Here is a 16,859-nt window from a genome sequence, read left to right as displayed (position 1 = left end):
TTTTCCTTCTATTGGGACAGGTACTCGTAAAATGCAAACACGACTCACTACGGTTAATCTGTTGCCTTAAATCTCTAAGGTGAAAAAAAAAAATCCGCAAGTTTTCAAAGCCATACCTAACAGATCTTTAAAGTTCGGATAATCTCCAACGTAGACTTTTTCATACACTCCACATGGTACATTATAAACGACGGATTCTATATATCTTTTATTTCGATAAATATTATTGAAAGCGTTTCCTATGGTCTTGGGATATAAACAAAATAAGGGGTTCTCAGTTTTATTATCATTTGTTTAAATTTTTATACCTTCTATATATGGGAGCTTCATCCTATTTTTTAATTTTCTTTAGTTGGTAACATTATGATCTTTATAATATATCGTTTTGGCTTTGTTGATACCCTTTCCTATAACATATGTCGGGTAGAATAGCTGTGAGAGTTGTTTACGAATGATTTCAAATTGCTTACTTAAGTAGGCTTGCGAACTGATTCTCAAGCCTCTAGGAAATAGATTACAAGCTTCTCCCATTTTTACAGGAATGCCGTGATAACTAAGGAAATGAATATAAGAAATAGAGATAATTGGTTTTCTATACACAGTGAAATTGTACCCTGACGATTCCCTTTTAATAAATGTCCCAAAAAGCTAATTTTCCATCATTTTCCCATTCAGTTTTAAATTTTATACTAGGGACTATGGAATTTAGGTTATTGAATAATATATTAAAATCTCCCTAGCTATCATTACAATAGTGAAAATGTCATCAACATATATATATATATATATATATATATATATATATATATATATATATATATATATATATTATAAAAGGTTTCTTAAACTATTATTCATTTGCATATTCAAATCTCTCCTCATGATTATTAATACAGAAAGTATATAAAATTGACCTGAATGTTCCAACAAAGAAATAACGATATTTTTTTTTACAAGAAATTCCGATTCTTCTGAACAAAAGCATGATATGGAGAAGGTGTGAATATTCAAATTCTACGCAAAACTCAACGTCTTGTATTTCATATTATTTCATAATCAAATACTTCTAAAATCAATGCTTAATGGGAAAGTTACCAAGCTATATATCATTATTTTCACATTCATATTCATTTGTATTTAGATATGTAAGTTTTATATTTCAAATAACTAAACCTAACACAAATGATGACAACCTCCTGGATTATTTCTTGCTAAGAAAATTTGAATGAAAATAACTTCGAAGTGAGAAAAAAAATTATTTATTATATCAATAAATTTAATGAGGCCTTCTATGTTGCCGAAACATGAAGAGTATGGAAAAGTGGCTGTTAAATACAGTTTCCATTATCTGTTTGAGAATTTACGTCCTTCAGCATCTTGATGCCGAAAGAAAGATAATTGTTTGCAGCATCAACATAAACCACAAGATAATGATATTTTGTTTAGAAATTTAATATACCGCATCAGCAACTAATGAGGTATCGGAATATAAGTTTTTTTTTTTTTTTACTTTATTATAAAAGCTTTGTAAATATAGTTTTGCACAGCTAGATGCAGTGAAACAAGTAACCTGTTGTTCTTATGACAGTTTGAGTGATACTGACATATTTGTGAGCCAGGAAAGCATCGTTGCTCTGTCAATATGCTGAATCTACTAAATTTGTGGAAATCTCCACCTTCAAGGAAACATCCATCATCAATTAGTGGGACAGACATGCCACATATATGAGAGTCCATTAGCCTTGCACAACATTTTATAACAACCATGGTACTCCTAAAATGGTCATTGTATAAAAATAACCTATATATCTAAATATTTTCTCTGCCCATGGTTTAGGACACTACAAAACCTTCCATGCTCCTCACTCACAGAGGAGGTTCACTCTTTCCCTCTCTTGTCTATATGGTATATGGAGGACACTTCAATCCATGATAGGACATGCCAGGTAGTAGACAGAAATGCAATATGAAATGAAAATCAAGCCAAAAATTTACATAATTTACATAATAGAAAAATGAAATGTATAAAAATGTACACAATAAATAGAAAATTGTTCCCCTCTTTTTATCTTAAGACCTTCATAATTATTATACAGAATACTCAAAGAGAAAAGAAAATTAGTATCAATAATGGTATTACCCAATCAACAACCTTACTCTAGTTTCTGCAATATGGGCCTGAACAGGAAGGATAGGGGTTGGAATAAGGATGCCTTCATTTTTTTATGTTACTTGCCCATGTTTGCTGCATAATCTTGCAACACAAACTGCCATCACCGTTTTGCCATTTTCAAAATCCCTAACACACTTGCACTGGTAACTATCAATCGGTAGTCAATAGCTATTTCCCTAGATAATCATCATATTCGCCCTTCCTTATTAAAAATCTAAGCAAGTATAAGTTATTCTCATCTACACATTCTTTAACAATGCATATCCCAGAGACTGAACTTTAATCCCGTAGCCACTTACCATTTGTGTACCTCCCCGATCCCTGCAACCAGGAATCATATGAATACATCATTATTACACTTGACAGATTACACTTATGAAATCCTTTTTTTTTTTTTTTTTTTTTTTTTTTTTCGTATCAAGTTAATTCAACAGAATGTCAAATGTACGGCTAAACACAGCAAATTATCACTCCTTATATGCACCAGGCACACACATAAGAATGCATTGCTTTTCATCAAGGTTATCTATAACATGGCAAAAGAAGAAATGAGTTCCGCTCAAACATCAGCAGCAACAAGAAAAATTTCTTACTCATTAACTCAGGGAATGTCAAGTAAGCAAGTAAAAAAAAAAAGTTACCCTGATTGACAACTTATAAAAAAACATCTTCTGAAACTACATGTATATGTCTGATGATGTTCAGACACTGCCACACAAATAATGTTTTGTATAACTACCGCTGGCTCTAGTTAGTGTTTCCTAGCTCGTAATAGTTTCAAATACAGGCGACACCCCACGTGTACCTCCACCAGTTCTAATAATTTTTAACCGTAGGTCAAACTTTGAGGTTTATTCAAAAACCTTTAATTGATCTTCATTACTTTTCTTAAGAGATTCAGCAAATAGAATCCGTATTTTTCACTAAAATTATTTAGCAAAAGTTGCAAATTTCCAAGGACTGTGTACGGTAACCAAGGATTATGTCCAAAATCTAAAAAGAAAGGCGTGTCACTAAGCGATGCATTATATTCAATGTTCAAGGCTGGCTCAGCTGTAGATATCATGGCGGGCCAATGACAGCAGTAATCAGTCACCAAGTAAAGTAGAATCCCTTATGGGATTTTACTAAGTCATCCGGTGAAAGCCTATGTTCGGTCACTGAAAAGTGTTCAATTTTCATCAAATTTGTTATCAATTTCCTCACCTTATTTATAATCTCAAGACCATTATCACTTATCAAAATCTTCTCAGCAATCAAACCTGGTAATGAAAGAGCACAGGATCTTAGCCAATGAGTTTCCGCGTTTACTCAACATTGCCCAAGTATGAGTGTAACGAGTTAATGCATCCACAAATACAGATGAATACTTGTCGTGTTTGAACAATAGGAAATATTCCTACCACGTCATTATTCTCCCTATAGGATTCAACAAAAATCATCGGTCATGTTTTGATTTCCAGTTCAGTATATTTATGTTTTATGAAACATTTATAAGCGTGGCAGCTTTAAATATACCTCTCTATTTTTTTTTCTTTTGTAATTCCTCAACAAGAGAAGGATTCACATGCTTTCCTTAAGCATCTAATAATCCCCAAATGACCTGCATAAGGACTTGCATGTACAATCTGGATGGACTCTAAGACGGAGGGAGAACTACCTAAGTGCAAAATTTTCCTCTCCTCTTCTCAGAAGCACACATATAAGAAAAGATGGGTAACTGTATGATTCTCCTTTAATCACTGATTGCAATGTTTCCATTCATTCTTTTTTTTTCTGTCCCTCCTGGGCTTTCTTTACCTCATAACCTCATGCTAGTCATCCCCCATCATATCCTCTTTCACCCACACACATTCATGTTTTCCTTTTCTCCATCTCTCTTTATCACTAAAATATATGCTAACACGCACACACACACACTCTCTCTCTCTCTCTCTCTCTCTCTCTCTCTCTCTCTCTCTCTCTCAAGGTTTCTTAGTGCTCCCAATAAAGCCATATACTGTTTTATACTTTAATTTGGTAACTCAACTTTTTGAATGTGTTCATTCCTCTTTTGTTACCTAGTAGCTACTCATTTAACTGCACTTTTAGGAGGTTATCAGCTATCTAGTGAACTTTAACCTCTATATGGGCCAAATCTTTTATGTTAGATTGTAAAAAAATCTCAATCCACCTCGCTCGTGAGACATCGTCTCCCTTGAAAAATAAATCACATGAGGGCTAATGATCTCTTTGCAACTCGATCGGCTGACATAGTAAAAAAAAACCGATGCCTCTCCAGAACCTAATGAATGAGCAATACCTCTCGGATAGAGGTACTATAATTGTTTCCTGCTCCTTTCAATGACCTGAAAGCAAAGCAAACATATTCCCTCTACCTTTATCATCTCTTTGGGAAATTACGTCAACAATAGCTATGGTACTCGCATCTGTTGTCACCAGAAACGGACAAACAAATCTACGATATACTTGTAGCTCATCGTTAGTTAATGTAGCTTTCGACTGGTTAGAGGCTTTTTCTTCTTTCATTTCAATTTTATTACTATTAATTTCTTTAAAACACCTCAGGGTCTCGCTATCTCTCCACATCATTTTATGAATATACATCAATACCCTGTAAGGCCAAGGAACCCAACTGCTTCCTTAGGGTTGTGCAGGCTAAGGAAATTCTAATAGTTTCAACTTCACTGAAACGGGGTTGAGCATCTAATGGGGTTATTATATGACCTAAGAATTCAACCTTTTTACAAAAAAAAAAAAAAAAAATGAAATTTCTTTTTAATAAATTCATTTACATATTATTATGGCACAATACTTTGAAGAATATACGAATATTGTTATTATTTTCTGTCATTTTTTTGTAATTACCATATCGTCTATATAAGCATGAACATTTTGGTCAATCAAGGGAGACAATACGACCATCAATACTCAAGAAAAAATATTGGCAAAATTTTTAAGCTCATAAAAGAAGAAAATTAAACTGAAATATATGGTCGTTGGCTACAAACGCTGTTTTGCATTTACTATCTTCCCGGATGGTATTTGATAGTAATCAGATTCTAAATCAATAATGTTAAACTATTCTTCACGCCCAAAACAAGTGAGGGTCATTCAATATGCTTGAGTAACCCAGTGGAGGTACCATATTGGGGCTTTAGGTCAGAGCAATATGTTGTTTTAAGGAGTGAATAGGAGGCAGGATTTTGTAAAAAATACTTAGACAAATGTTGCTGCTCCAAGGTTTTATTCATATACAATAATCCTACCTATTCTGGCTTGCTAAAAATTAATAACTTAGATAATCATTTAGCAATAGGCTAGTGCTAAGGGCATACATGTTAAAATTAACAGACTTGAATTAAGACTGAGACATAAAAGCTGCATTCAAGTCAGCAGTGTCAAAATTATATTCAAAACCAGTTTGATAATTTATCTCAATAAACGTAGTTTGAGGAAAGAACCATCATCCGCTGGTGTAAAACTCTTGCTGTGTGTATCTATGCTGTGACGTCACAAACATAGCGTACGCTATTTTCAACAAGTTTAGTTAGTTTAAAACAGTTCTCCCGATGTTAGGGTAATGAAAACTTATTATAGGAGAGACGTTTAAAGGGTAATAATAATATTACGAGAGAGCCTAAAATACTAGCGGAAAAAGAAGAATGAAGAAAAATTCTTCACACCCTAAGGATAAACGGAGAAAAGAAGGAGAGTGTTTAATTCCGGCAAATGTGATGAAACTACTTGTAAGTACGTGCGAGATAAACCTACTGGATGAATGAAGAGTGAAGTCGTTCTTCATGTCAACGTCCTTTTGAAATTAAGAAAACGCTGTTAGCGTTAAACAGATTCAATCAAATTAGTTATGTATGAAGGAAAATATGGGGAAACTGAACCCACAGCCAATGCTTCACTTAAGATAAATAAATGAGCAGTGTTAACTTTAAACGCACGATGCAAGGGTAATCAAATGATTAAAAGTAAAGTACACAGTTCTTCCCACCCAAGGGGTGAGGATAGAGCATGCAAACGTGGAGCTAATAGCAGTTGAGTTCAGCAACAAGCCAGGCCAATGACAAATTCAAAGGTATGGGGGTGAATCCCAGTCCAGGTCTGGCATCTAACGTTTTAGATGAAATATTTTTACAAATAAAGGGATTGGCGCGATGAATATCTTGTATTCAACAAGTGAGAAAGAGAGAAACGTTACTTCCTTCTCGACATTAAAATGTAAAAACTTACTTTACACTAATTCGAATGACAAACTGAGACAAACAAGGTTCATGGGGACATCGTAATTCTGACCGCAAGTCTTGGATGTCGTCATAAAGGGAAGGGATTGAAATGGGAGCATTAAAAGTACAAGCTATATTCAGCACGAGCTGAAGGATGTCAGGAGGATTGTAGTATCATGATAAATTGTCAAAGTAAAAATTAAATTTACACTTCAAAGTTAAAGCAAAGGATTGACATGGAACATGCTGCTGCACGACTTGGCAAAAACAATAAAAGTTTAAGGTGGCGCCATATACAACAGAATTAAATTGGTAAATGTTGTCCGTGGTACTGTGATCCACAAAAAATTTTCATTGTCAACAAAATCTAAGTTCCGACACTAGTTCTACCTGTGTGAAGTTCGCTTAATCCGCTGTCAGGGCAAAAAGTTCCTTTCTGACTACTAAACTCTTAAGGATGCGAACACTGGGCTCGCTGAAGGAATTGTTTTCAAATTCTGACGTGGATGGCTTAGCGACAACGAGGGTTGGAGCGGAATTTTGGGCTTAAGAATAGGACAATCAGGCAAAGTGAGCACTGGTCTGTTGAATGGTATGGGTTTCATGAATGAATTTACCGGTACAGGCCTTTGCTGGCCTTCACGCACACGGTCAGGTTGGAAGGTATTTGCGTTACCACTAAGGGGGTGTCCATGATGAGACCACGAATGTTATTTTCTCCAGGATACACTGTCAAAGGTGATAAAACCAAAGTGATTTGAAGTTGATCAAATGATGGCTTAAGGTTTGAAAATGAGGATGGAGCAAGTGGGACTGGCATAGAATCTCTAATCTTATGCCGTGTTGGCAACATAGTGATGAAAGTTCAAGATTAAACTGGCTGCAAAATTAATGCAAAATTATGAGGTCCGTGCTTGACAGCCGAGACATTAGGGGTGTCAAATATAGGACCATTAATGGCATTTACAAAGGGACATGTCACTGAGGGGGTCGTCCTCGAAGCAGAACAAAACTGATTGAGTTTAATGTTTGAATTGGGATGAGCCATTAGAGTATTGAAAGCAATTTTCCCTGAATAGGCTGCAAGGAATGGATAGTTTACTTTAATAATTCTTGTAATTGCAAATTTTGCCACTTACTTTTCCAATGAGGGTTTTAAAATGGGTATATATATATATATGTATATATATATATATATATATATATACATATATATATATATATATATATATATATATATATATATATATATATATATATATATATATATATATATGGATAAATATCAACACAACATCGTGTTAAAATAGAAATAAATTAATAAATTTCTACCTCATACTTGGGATCGAACGCTAGCCCCTTCTAATGAAAGGCCAGGTCGAAACCAACCATGCCACGAGAGACCGTAAAAGAAATCGGAACCTGACGCTACCTAGCATTCCGAGGATTTACCTGGCGAGACATCAGTCTCTTGCCAGCGAGTTTTACCCGATTTCCCGGCCCACTACGTGACACAATGGTAGTAATTTATTCAAATTACCCCTAATGAGTCAATATGGATAATTATCAACACAACATCGTGTTCAAAGAGAAATAAATTTTTACCTCATACTTGGGATCGAACACTAGCCCCTTCTAATGAAAGGCCAGGTAGCGTCAGGCTTCGATTTCTTTTATGGTCTCTCGTGGCATGATTGGTTTCGACCTGGCCTTTCATTAGAAGGGGCTAGCGTTCGATCCCTAGTATGGAGTAGAAATTTATTTATATATATATGTATATATATATATATATATATATATATATATATATATATATATATATATATATATATATATATATATATATATAAGTAGGGAAAATGGCTAGTTTTGGATCCATATAGCGATAAGGAAATCGATCCACAAGGGTGTCCCCCCCAAACCTAACTCCAGCCCCTCCCTTAACCTCACTGGCTATCTCTAACCTAACTCCACCCCCCTTCTCTTAACCTCATTGACTACCCTTACCGTATCTCTCTCTCTCTCTCTCTCTCTCTCTCTCTAACCTAACCTAACCTAACCTAACCCAACCTAACCTAACCATTCAATCTTAAACCTAAACTAACCTAACCTAACCTAACCTAACCTAAACATTCAATCTTAAACCTAACCTAACCTAACCTAACCTAACCATTCAATCTTAAACCTAACCTAACCTAACCTAACCTAAACATTCAATCTTAAACCTAACCTAACCTAACCTAACCTAACCCATCAAGTGAGTAAAAAAATGGTTCGATCCCCTGGCTGGCCATAAGCTATTGTCTCTGGGTGGTTCCACCTTGGGTCTCGGATCCTGAGATATGAGAGTGAATCCAGACATCAAGATAATATATGTGTGTGTATATGTATATGCATTGGTTAAACTTCACCCTATTAATTAAGATTAAATGGCTAAACATCACCCCTTTTTTAAGATGATATGGCTAAACTTCACCCTTTTAATGAATATTATAAAAGGCCAGACACGGTATTAACATTTTGTTTACAATGTTGATATCTCATTTATAACTTAAAGACTGAATACGAAATTCCAATGATGGATGTAAGATTTCAACTCCCCCTTTCACTTATCAATATTGCATAAGGGAGCTATCATTCAATCTTAAATAGTTATTATGGGAATTATTAAAGTTATCGTTATATTTTGAAATTATTGTTTATTACAATACTCATTATTATTATTATTGATTAAATCGGGGGAATTCAAGATTTTTATAGCTGGTGGCATTATATTATTTTGTATTACCTGGAATATATATTTCAGGTTGAAACTTCTTGTTAACAATAAACAACTGTTACGACTAATGTCTATCCTTGAACAACCCAGTACAATAATAATAATAATAATAATAATAATAATAATAATAATAATAATAATAATAATAATAATAATAATAATAATAATAATAATAACACGAATCCATCATTCAAACTTAAATAATTATTATGGAAATGATTAAAATTATCGTTATGTTTTGAAATTATTGTTAATAAAATTATTACAATATTACAATAACACCTGAATAAACAGATGTAGGTATATTTTGTCCTGCTGACAATGTGTTATCTTTCTCGTGATGATGATAAGCCACGATACTTGATACGATAACACCTGAATAAACAGATCTACGAATGTCTCCTCGTGACGATGAATGTTATCTTTCTCGTCAGCATCATAAGGTTTCGCATACACTTGATAGTGAAAGTAATATTTTAAAAAGCAGTATTTTATTTATCTTATACAACCAGACTGATCTTTATATATGCATGTATTTCTCATTTCTCCTAACATACAAATTTTAAGCGGATTTGTAAGAATGCTTCCAATGTCATTTTTGTGAACTTCTTGAAGGACATCAAAGCCCTCTCGTATCCCAACCTCACTGTGCTCCACGGTTTAGAATTATTAGTTTTCATCCTCCACTGCTGAGATAAATGGTCTGGTTGGAATCCTGATAAGGTATAAAACAAATAACTCATTAGACTCATGATGCCACCTCCACTAAGGAATAAATTAATCCCATGAATAATTCCCGGCCCTAATTAATAAATGAATAAAAAAAGAAAATAGAAATTAACTCACCGTCATGGATATAAATAAACTCGTGCAAACGTGGGACATCCCCTATCATGACTATTTCTAATAATTAGACTCAGGAAGGTTCATAGTTATCCCTCATTCTGATGCATTCTTTATATGTAATCGCTCTCTTTTCTCTCCCTTTATACTCAGAGCAGCGTCTCCTCATCAAACGAGTGAAATAATAATTAGCTACTATCCCATCATTTAGCCTTAAATTACTGGTGGAAAACATGGTCTTTATTTTCCGTAACGTATACCCTACCCCGTAATGACTAACTGAATGTATGAAGTATAAAACATATAACCCACACTTATATGATAAATCTGGCTGGATTGGTGTCATGAATTTGAACAATTCAAAGGATTTATTCCTCTTGAAGAAGGTCAAGAAATGCTTACTGTATATCTCTGGGCTAATACCATAACTATCAAAGAATATTATATAATTTTCAGGTGACTTAGCCACATAAAAGCAGACCCAGTGTCCCATGCTATTGATGTCTGAAGAGGTTTCCAACGTATTTGCGATGAAGGTGATAGCTTCCTCCCTGTATGACCTCAACCTTATACCTCCCACATGATCAGAAGAAAATATGCCTACGTAATTCACTAATTTCCCCACCCTCCCCCTTAGAGCTCTATCCAGCTCTCTAGTATCCATCAGTCCTAACCCCTCACATCACAATGAATAATCCTGTCCGCATCAATCGATAAAATACCCGTAGTATCTCCAAAAAGCATAATGAGATGGGGTGTCGTTACTGCTGTAGTCAATTTTAAAATGATTCGCATACTGGCTGATCTCTCTACTGGTAGAGCTTCTTTCATATCCTCATGTACGAAATTAAAATTAAAAATGGTTCTCCCCTCCGTAAAACTATCCAAGGATATAATATTCTCATCATCTATGCCAATAGCCTTCCGAGATTCATAATACGCCTGCACAACTCTCTCTGGGAATGCTGCGTTATATTATATACGGTACTTCCGTTAATGGTGATATGTATATTATTTACATTTGCATGGTGGAAGAATAATGGGTTTCTTGTATAATCCCCTGAAAAATGTCTCATATCAATTAGTGCTAGTGTCATCTTGTCTGGAATGCATGAACCAAAAGGTTCATCTATCATTATTGACGATTCATTAATCCCAACAACGTATGTCTTATAAAGAGACTTACTGAATATGTATTGTATAGGCTTTGATAATAATGACTGATTCAACGCAGCCATTGCGTTATAATGAGGAGTGACACGATCTATCCATAACTTCGATTGCTGTATTGTCAGATTATTTAAATGTCCCTCCTTATCCGTGTTCATAACCCAACTATCATTCGCTAACTCTAATCGAATTCTCAGATTGACAGAATCCATTAGATACATGTCAATAGTTGCTAAATCTAGTAATAGTGGGAAGTATGTGTTAATTCCATAGATTTTAAGCTTGGGCATCTGCTTAACTTCCAAACGCTCCCCCTCCTTAAATGTATCATCAGTATATTGCCTCGTAATCCCGTGCTCTTCACAATAATCATCATAGAAATATCCACACCTCGCTATATTCTCGAGTGAGTCCGGCTTCACATTCATCAACATCTTCATATAAGATAAATAATTGTATAAAGGACATGACTCGACCATCTTTTCATTCAGAAAGACGGATACGGACTTGAATAATGTATTACTCACCCCGTTTACTACTCCCACATTTTGTGCCGCTGTTAAATTGACACCATTTCTAGTGATACGAATGAATAATTCTAATGTTATACTCGATAAATCAAGAAAGGAACCAACCACCCCATTCACACGAAATTCTATATACCTATCAGACAATACCTGATTAATTCCCACATTACTGGGCATGAAGTCTACCCTCTCTTTAGAATTAATTGAACTTTCAATTAGTCGCTGCCTGTTAACATTTGGATATGATTCAGATATTCCTGCCATATACGAGGATACGGGAATCTTATTTCCACTTCCTGGGGTATTCGGTGTCATTCCAGCCATGATGTGAAGTTGAAAATTCTGCTTAGTTATGAAATGAGATTAAAGAAAGGATACAAACCCTATGATGTCCCACGTCCTAATGAATGTAGAAGGTTATACACATCATTCTTATGCAATCTCCGCGTTCCTCCAAACTCCTTCTTAGTCTTACGAATCACTTTCAAACTGCTTCCTTTTTTTGACTTCCTTCTCTTTCCTGAACCTTTTAGAAGTCTTAACCCTGTTGACTTCAATGCCTGAACTCCATGTTTTTTTAAAGATTCCTTTAATGGTCTTTCCGCAGTGATCATATCGGACATTACAGCCCTACCAAATTCCTTAGCTGAAGGATTGAGAGCCTTGAATATAAAGGGTAATACCCTCCTAGCCACCCCTGATATAGCTGACAACACACTTCCTCCCCGTCTTCGAGTCGGATAAAATATTGAAATATCTTCTAGCCCACCACCTCTTCTTAGGGGTGAAGAAAGAAAAAGCCTCCTAAATTCCTCTTCTGATGGTGGAATGAAGGTCAGTCTCATGATCTTGATCGTATCTACTCCGAAATAGTAATATAAAAAGAAAAAAAAACTCTGCAGTAGTACAGCCTCCTGTGATGGTCAATTGTCAATTAATGCTAGGTACATCGGTATTTATCATTTTATTCACCTAACCCTGACATGGAGGACGCAGGTCACGCTAGAGTTTTCAACGAATCTTATGATTCTCCCATTCTTATCCGTGATGATTATAGATATTTGATCCAACACCTTTGTATTTAGAGGTTTATATAATGTGTTATGTATACCTCTATTCTTGCCGTTATCTATATGGAAACAGTCTAAAATATTTACAAGTCTGCCAGCAAAGTAACTCGGCTGTATCACATCCGAATAAATATACATATAATCAACTCCACAATTTTCAGATGGGAATGTATAGCTTGAAACCTCTTTTTTCTCTCCTTTTCCATAGATTATATATTCTGTATCAGCTCTGAAGCCCAGCAGATTGGATGCTTCACTGCTGAAAGTTATATGAATTGTCTGCACATCCCCCTTCCTGAATGAATCACCCTTAACATATTGTATGGTTATTTTTTTCTGAGTGTCATCCCATTTGAATATGGTGCTACGTTTAATGAATGCTGAATACCTATCACTAAAATAAACCTCTAATTCCTTATTTAAATCGTCGTTTAAATTCTTAACCAACTTCTTCATATCTCCTGCCATGACACTAATATTAGGCGTATATGCATGTGTATGTGCCGCCATACTTTCACCAGTGGAAGTATTATTAGCAGACTGGTATCGTGTATGCACCTTGATATGAAACTGTGTATCATTCGATTTTATGGCGTAGTACTGAATTGGGTGCATGATAGACACGAGACCCACTTCATACTCATAATCATCCCCCAAAACTATCGGTGTAGCAATCCTGTTAATAAATCTACTAGGCTTGTTATCTGGATATGCATCTAAGCAGCCTATACTGGTTAAATAAAGCGTGTGGTCACCAGACATCTTCTTACCCTACTGAGGAGGGATATTTCAGTGAGTTCATATTTATAACTATACATGCAGTATACATTTTTAGGAGGATGTAATTGAAACTCAATAGTTTTATTCACAACATTTTATTTTTGAAAAGAAATAGATTGAAAATAAACAGAAATGGTCAGGCATGCGAATACATTGACAAATAGCGACATTCAACCTCTTCTCTGTCAGCCCCACAGGTATCTCTATTTTCTTCATCAGCCTTAACAAAATTATTTACAATTTCTAATTTTCTTAATGGCCCCAGAAGATTGGATATAACCATATCCCCTTTATGTTTTTCATCCAGACTAGAAAATAACTTTTCACCTGCGACGATATAAACAGTCCTCCCTTCCAGTTCTTGATTAAAGGTGAATATACTCGGTAGATAGTAGGCCAGCCATTTTGCATCAATTCTTCCTCTCCTGCCAATACCTAATGGGAAAAGCACATGTTGAACGTTATCAAATTTCTGCTCATTCAGCTTATCCTTCAAATTTGTTAATGCACTGTGGAAGTGATGTAATCTCCGTTCTTCTGTATCTTCGCGAAGTCCGTTCACGTGATGTAAATCTTGGGAATACTGAACACTATTCCTTGCATATGGGTTATTCTCAATCGACTCTCCTATACCATACTGAGTTATTAAAGTTGCCACGACTGGGTTATCCACATACAAATCAAGCGTGGGTGTGTTCAAGATGGCCGTACCCGGCATACTCCTATCCCTTTGACATGCGTAACTTGTGCCAGGCTTTGTATATCTCATCCCTGCCACATCTGCATAGGGGTATGCCTCCACTACATCCTTCACAGCCCCAAAATTCTTACATGCCACCGCATTTATGGCAGTGACTATGCAGATACCTCGCTGCTTGTAGACAGGGCTGGTCAAGGATCCGAATATTACCTTGCAGGTGCTACTACCTTCCATCTTGAAGAAAGCTTCAAAACTTTTGATTGTCTATGCTCCTTCACCCAACTTATATACGATTTGCTTATCAATCCCTCCCCTCCTCCTCCTAACGACGTGATATTTCATGTTCCACCTTATCTGAGGCTACGCTTGTAAACAACTTCATCGAGGTGTATACTCATCTTGTTATCTTCAATTAACATGTACTATCATGTTATAACTCCTTCCATCTGATTACTGTCCTACCCTCCGCTCCTTATAGAACAGGTTATATCACGTTTCACGCGCCTTGTTAATAAGGAATCCAGGAAATATCCTGATGGGGATATTTATTCTTGAGATTTCTTTGATGTATACCCCCTCCCTTTTTAATTTCATAGACAGTTTTTAGCTGCTTTACTAGAGCTTTATTTCTAATCATCCAGTGAGGTATATTAGCAGTTTTTATTATATATTCATAGTCATTCAGATATTCATCCTCAACCACTTTTTTACCGTCAAATTTTTGTATCATATCTAAAATATTGTACTTATTAATCGGTGAAAGGAGATCCCCATTATCATCCCATCTCACGCTAACGGACCTTTCTAAGTACTTTAATACACTATTAACATAAGGTATTCTCTGCTGAGTGAAATACATGGGGATAATTTCAGCTAGCGAAGGCCTGCTAATGGGGTTCTGGCTGTTTATTTTGTATGTCCTGAGAGGAATCGAATTATTCTGCAGGACATTCCTCACATCTCTTATCTTGGGCGCTATAGTAGTCTTAACCATTTTTTGCGGACTATCCTTATTTCTCTTCCGACGTTCAATAGTCTTCAAGGGGATATTGCTGCTATTTCTGACCTTTGCCTGATATGATACATTCAAAGTTTCGGGTTTTTCCCGCACATTTGAAATATCAGTTCGTCCCCCCTCATCAGATGTCTTTTTTCCCATCATCCGCTCGTAAGTAAGTCTTGGAATTAAATACAATTCCCTCATGACTTTTTTTTAATATTAGCTTTATTTGAAGATACTTGATATTAGTCCTGCCGCTAGTGGTAATAATACAGACAGAATAGCTCCACCTCTCCTACTTTGGAGAATTTTCTTTTTCTTATGTATTGGGGTTTTCCTCAGTGCAATTTTCCGCACTTCCTCCCTGTATCTCTTTAATCTCCTGATATTATTCACGTCCTGTGTCAGATTCTTCTTCAAGAAATTCTGAAATATTTCGGAAATTGTATTAATATATTTTCCTCCAAGTACAGCTATTATATTACGCGTATGTTTGGCGGGTGAATGGGATAGAAAAATAATGAATTCCTTATTCTTTTCTATTAGACCCCTCCTTTTACAGCTGGTCATACTTGAATTATATGGCTTTCATCAAGCCATGAATTAAAGTGGTCTGGGTATCCACTCCACTTAACTAAATACTTCCTTTTGCTACCAACCGTTTTTCTCCTCAACACTATTATATCATACAGTTCAGGTAGAGTCGTTGGGATTAATTCTTCTCTATAAAACACACCTTGAATTTCTTCACCACTTAAATCCTCCAAATAATAGACAGTCGGTTGCTGACTTTTGTCAATCCTTCTTATCCTGAAGATCTCATAAGTATTCTGCACTGTGAAACCACTTCTGAAGGGAGCATTCCTTTTCTCATCGGCAATACGTACAGTCCTTCCAACACTGAGAGTGAAACTGAATGTCTTTTTAGTCTCGTCATTCTTAATATACATCCTCGCAAATTGCCTTTCCACATCTTCTCTTGCGGTTAGTACATGAATCTGATTGGGGGTCTGATTAGCCCCTAACCCGCGATGAGGTGAATCATTATAACTGGTAACAATGTCATTTAACACATTTATATAAGTGAGTGTATTATTATGAGTTAAGTGTTTGTAAATTTTACTCTTCAATGTTCTAATTACCCGCTCAGCAATTGAAGACTTTATCTCTCTTGAATATACACTATACAATTTTATCTTTTTCCCATCAAGATATTGACGGACATATCTATTATAGAATTCCCCTCCCTCCTCAGAGTTCAGACGTGACACTCCCTTAAAATCGTCACTGTCGAGGACAGTTTTGAGTGCCTGCATCACACTAGTGCCATTTTTCTTCTTTATGGGTACTACTTGAAGATAGCGGGAAAATATATCAATAACAATTAAAAGATATTTATAACCACGGTTGTATCTCGCAAGTCTCGACATGTCAGCGAGATCACAACGAGCTATAACTCTAGGCTTGGGTGATAGTACTTTCCTCCTTGTGAACTTCTTCCGCGTGATTTTATGTAAGGTATATGATGACTGGCTTTCTAGAAAATCTCTAACAATACTCCTAGTAATGTTTTCATCCA

The 16,859-nt window shown here is 35.6% G+C and overlaps 1 protein-coding gene and 1 pseudogene across 1 annotated transcript; both read right to left on the bottom strand.

Annotated features, from left to right (window-relative positions):
- Positions 1 to 10,043: 10,043 nt before the first annotated feature.
- LOC137643605 (uncharacterized) lies at positions 10,044 to 12,581 on the bottom strand (annotated as a pseudogene).
- Positions 12,582 to 13,716: 1,135 nt separating this feature from the next.
- On the bottom strand, positions 13,717 to 16,506 carry LOC137644442 (uncharacterized). The gene is made up of 2 exons (XM_068377419.1): positions 16,017 to 16,506; positions 13,717 to 14,678 (listed from the first exon to the last, which is right to left on the bottom strand). The coding sequence occupies exon 2, from the start codon at positions 14,512 to 14,514 to the stop codon at positions 13,717 to 13,719; it is 798 nt and encodes a 265-aa protein (XP_068233520.1). The 5' UTR covers positions 14,515 to 14,678; positions 16,017 to 16,506.
- Positions 16,507 to 16,859: the final 353 nt, after the last annotated feature.

Source organism: Palaemon carinicauda, chromosome 7, assembly GCF_036898095.1.
Source record: "Palaemon carinicauda isolate YSFRI2023 chromosome 7, ASM3689809v2, whole genome shotgun sequence".
Taxonomy (NCBI): domain Eukaryota; kingdom Metazoa; phylum Arthropoda; class Malacostraca; order Decapoda; family Palaemonidae; genus Palaemon; species Palaemon carinicauda.
The sequence above is the reverse complement of the archived record's forward strand: the minus strand, read 5'-3'. Positions and strand labels throughout refer to the sequence as shown.

Coding starts and splice junctions, on each gene's coding strand:
- LOC137644442 (XM_068377419.1), bottom strand. CDS start 14,514: ATGGAAGGTAGTAGCACCTGCAAGGTAATATTCGGATCCTTGACCAGC.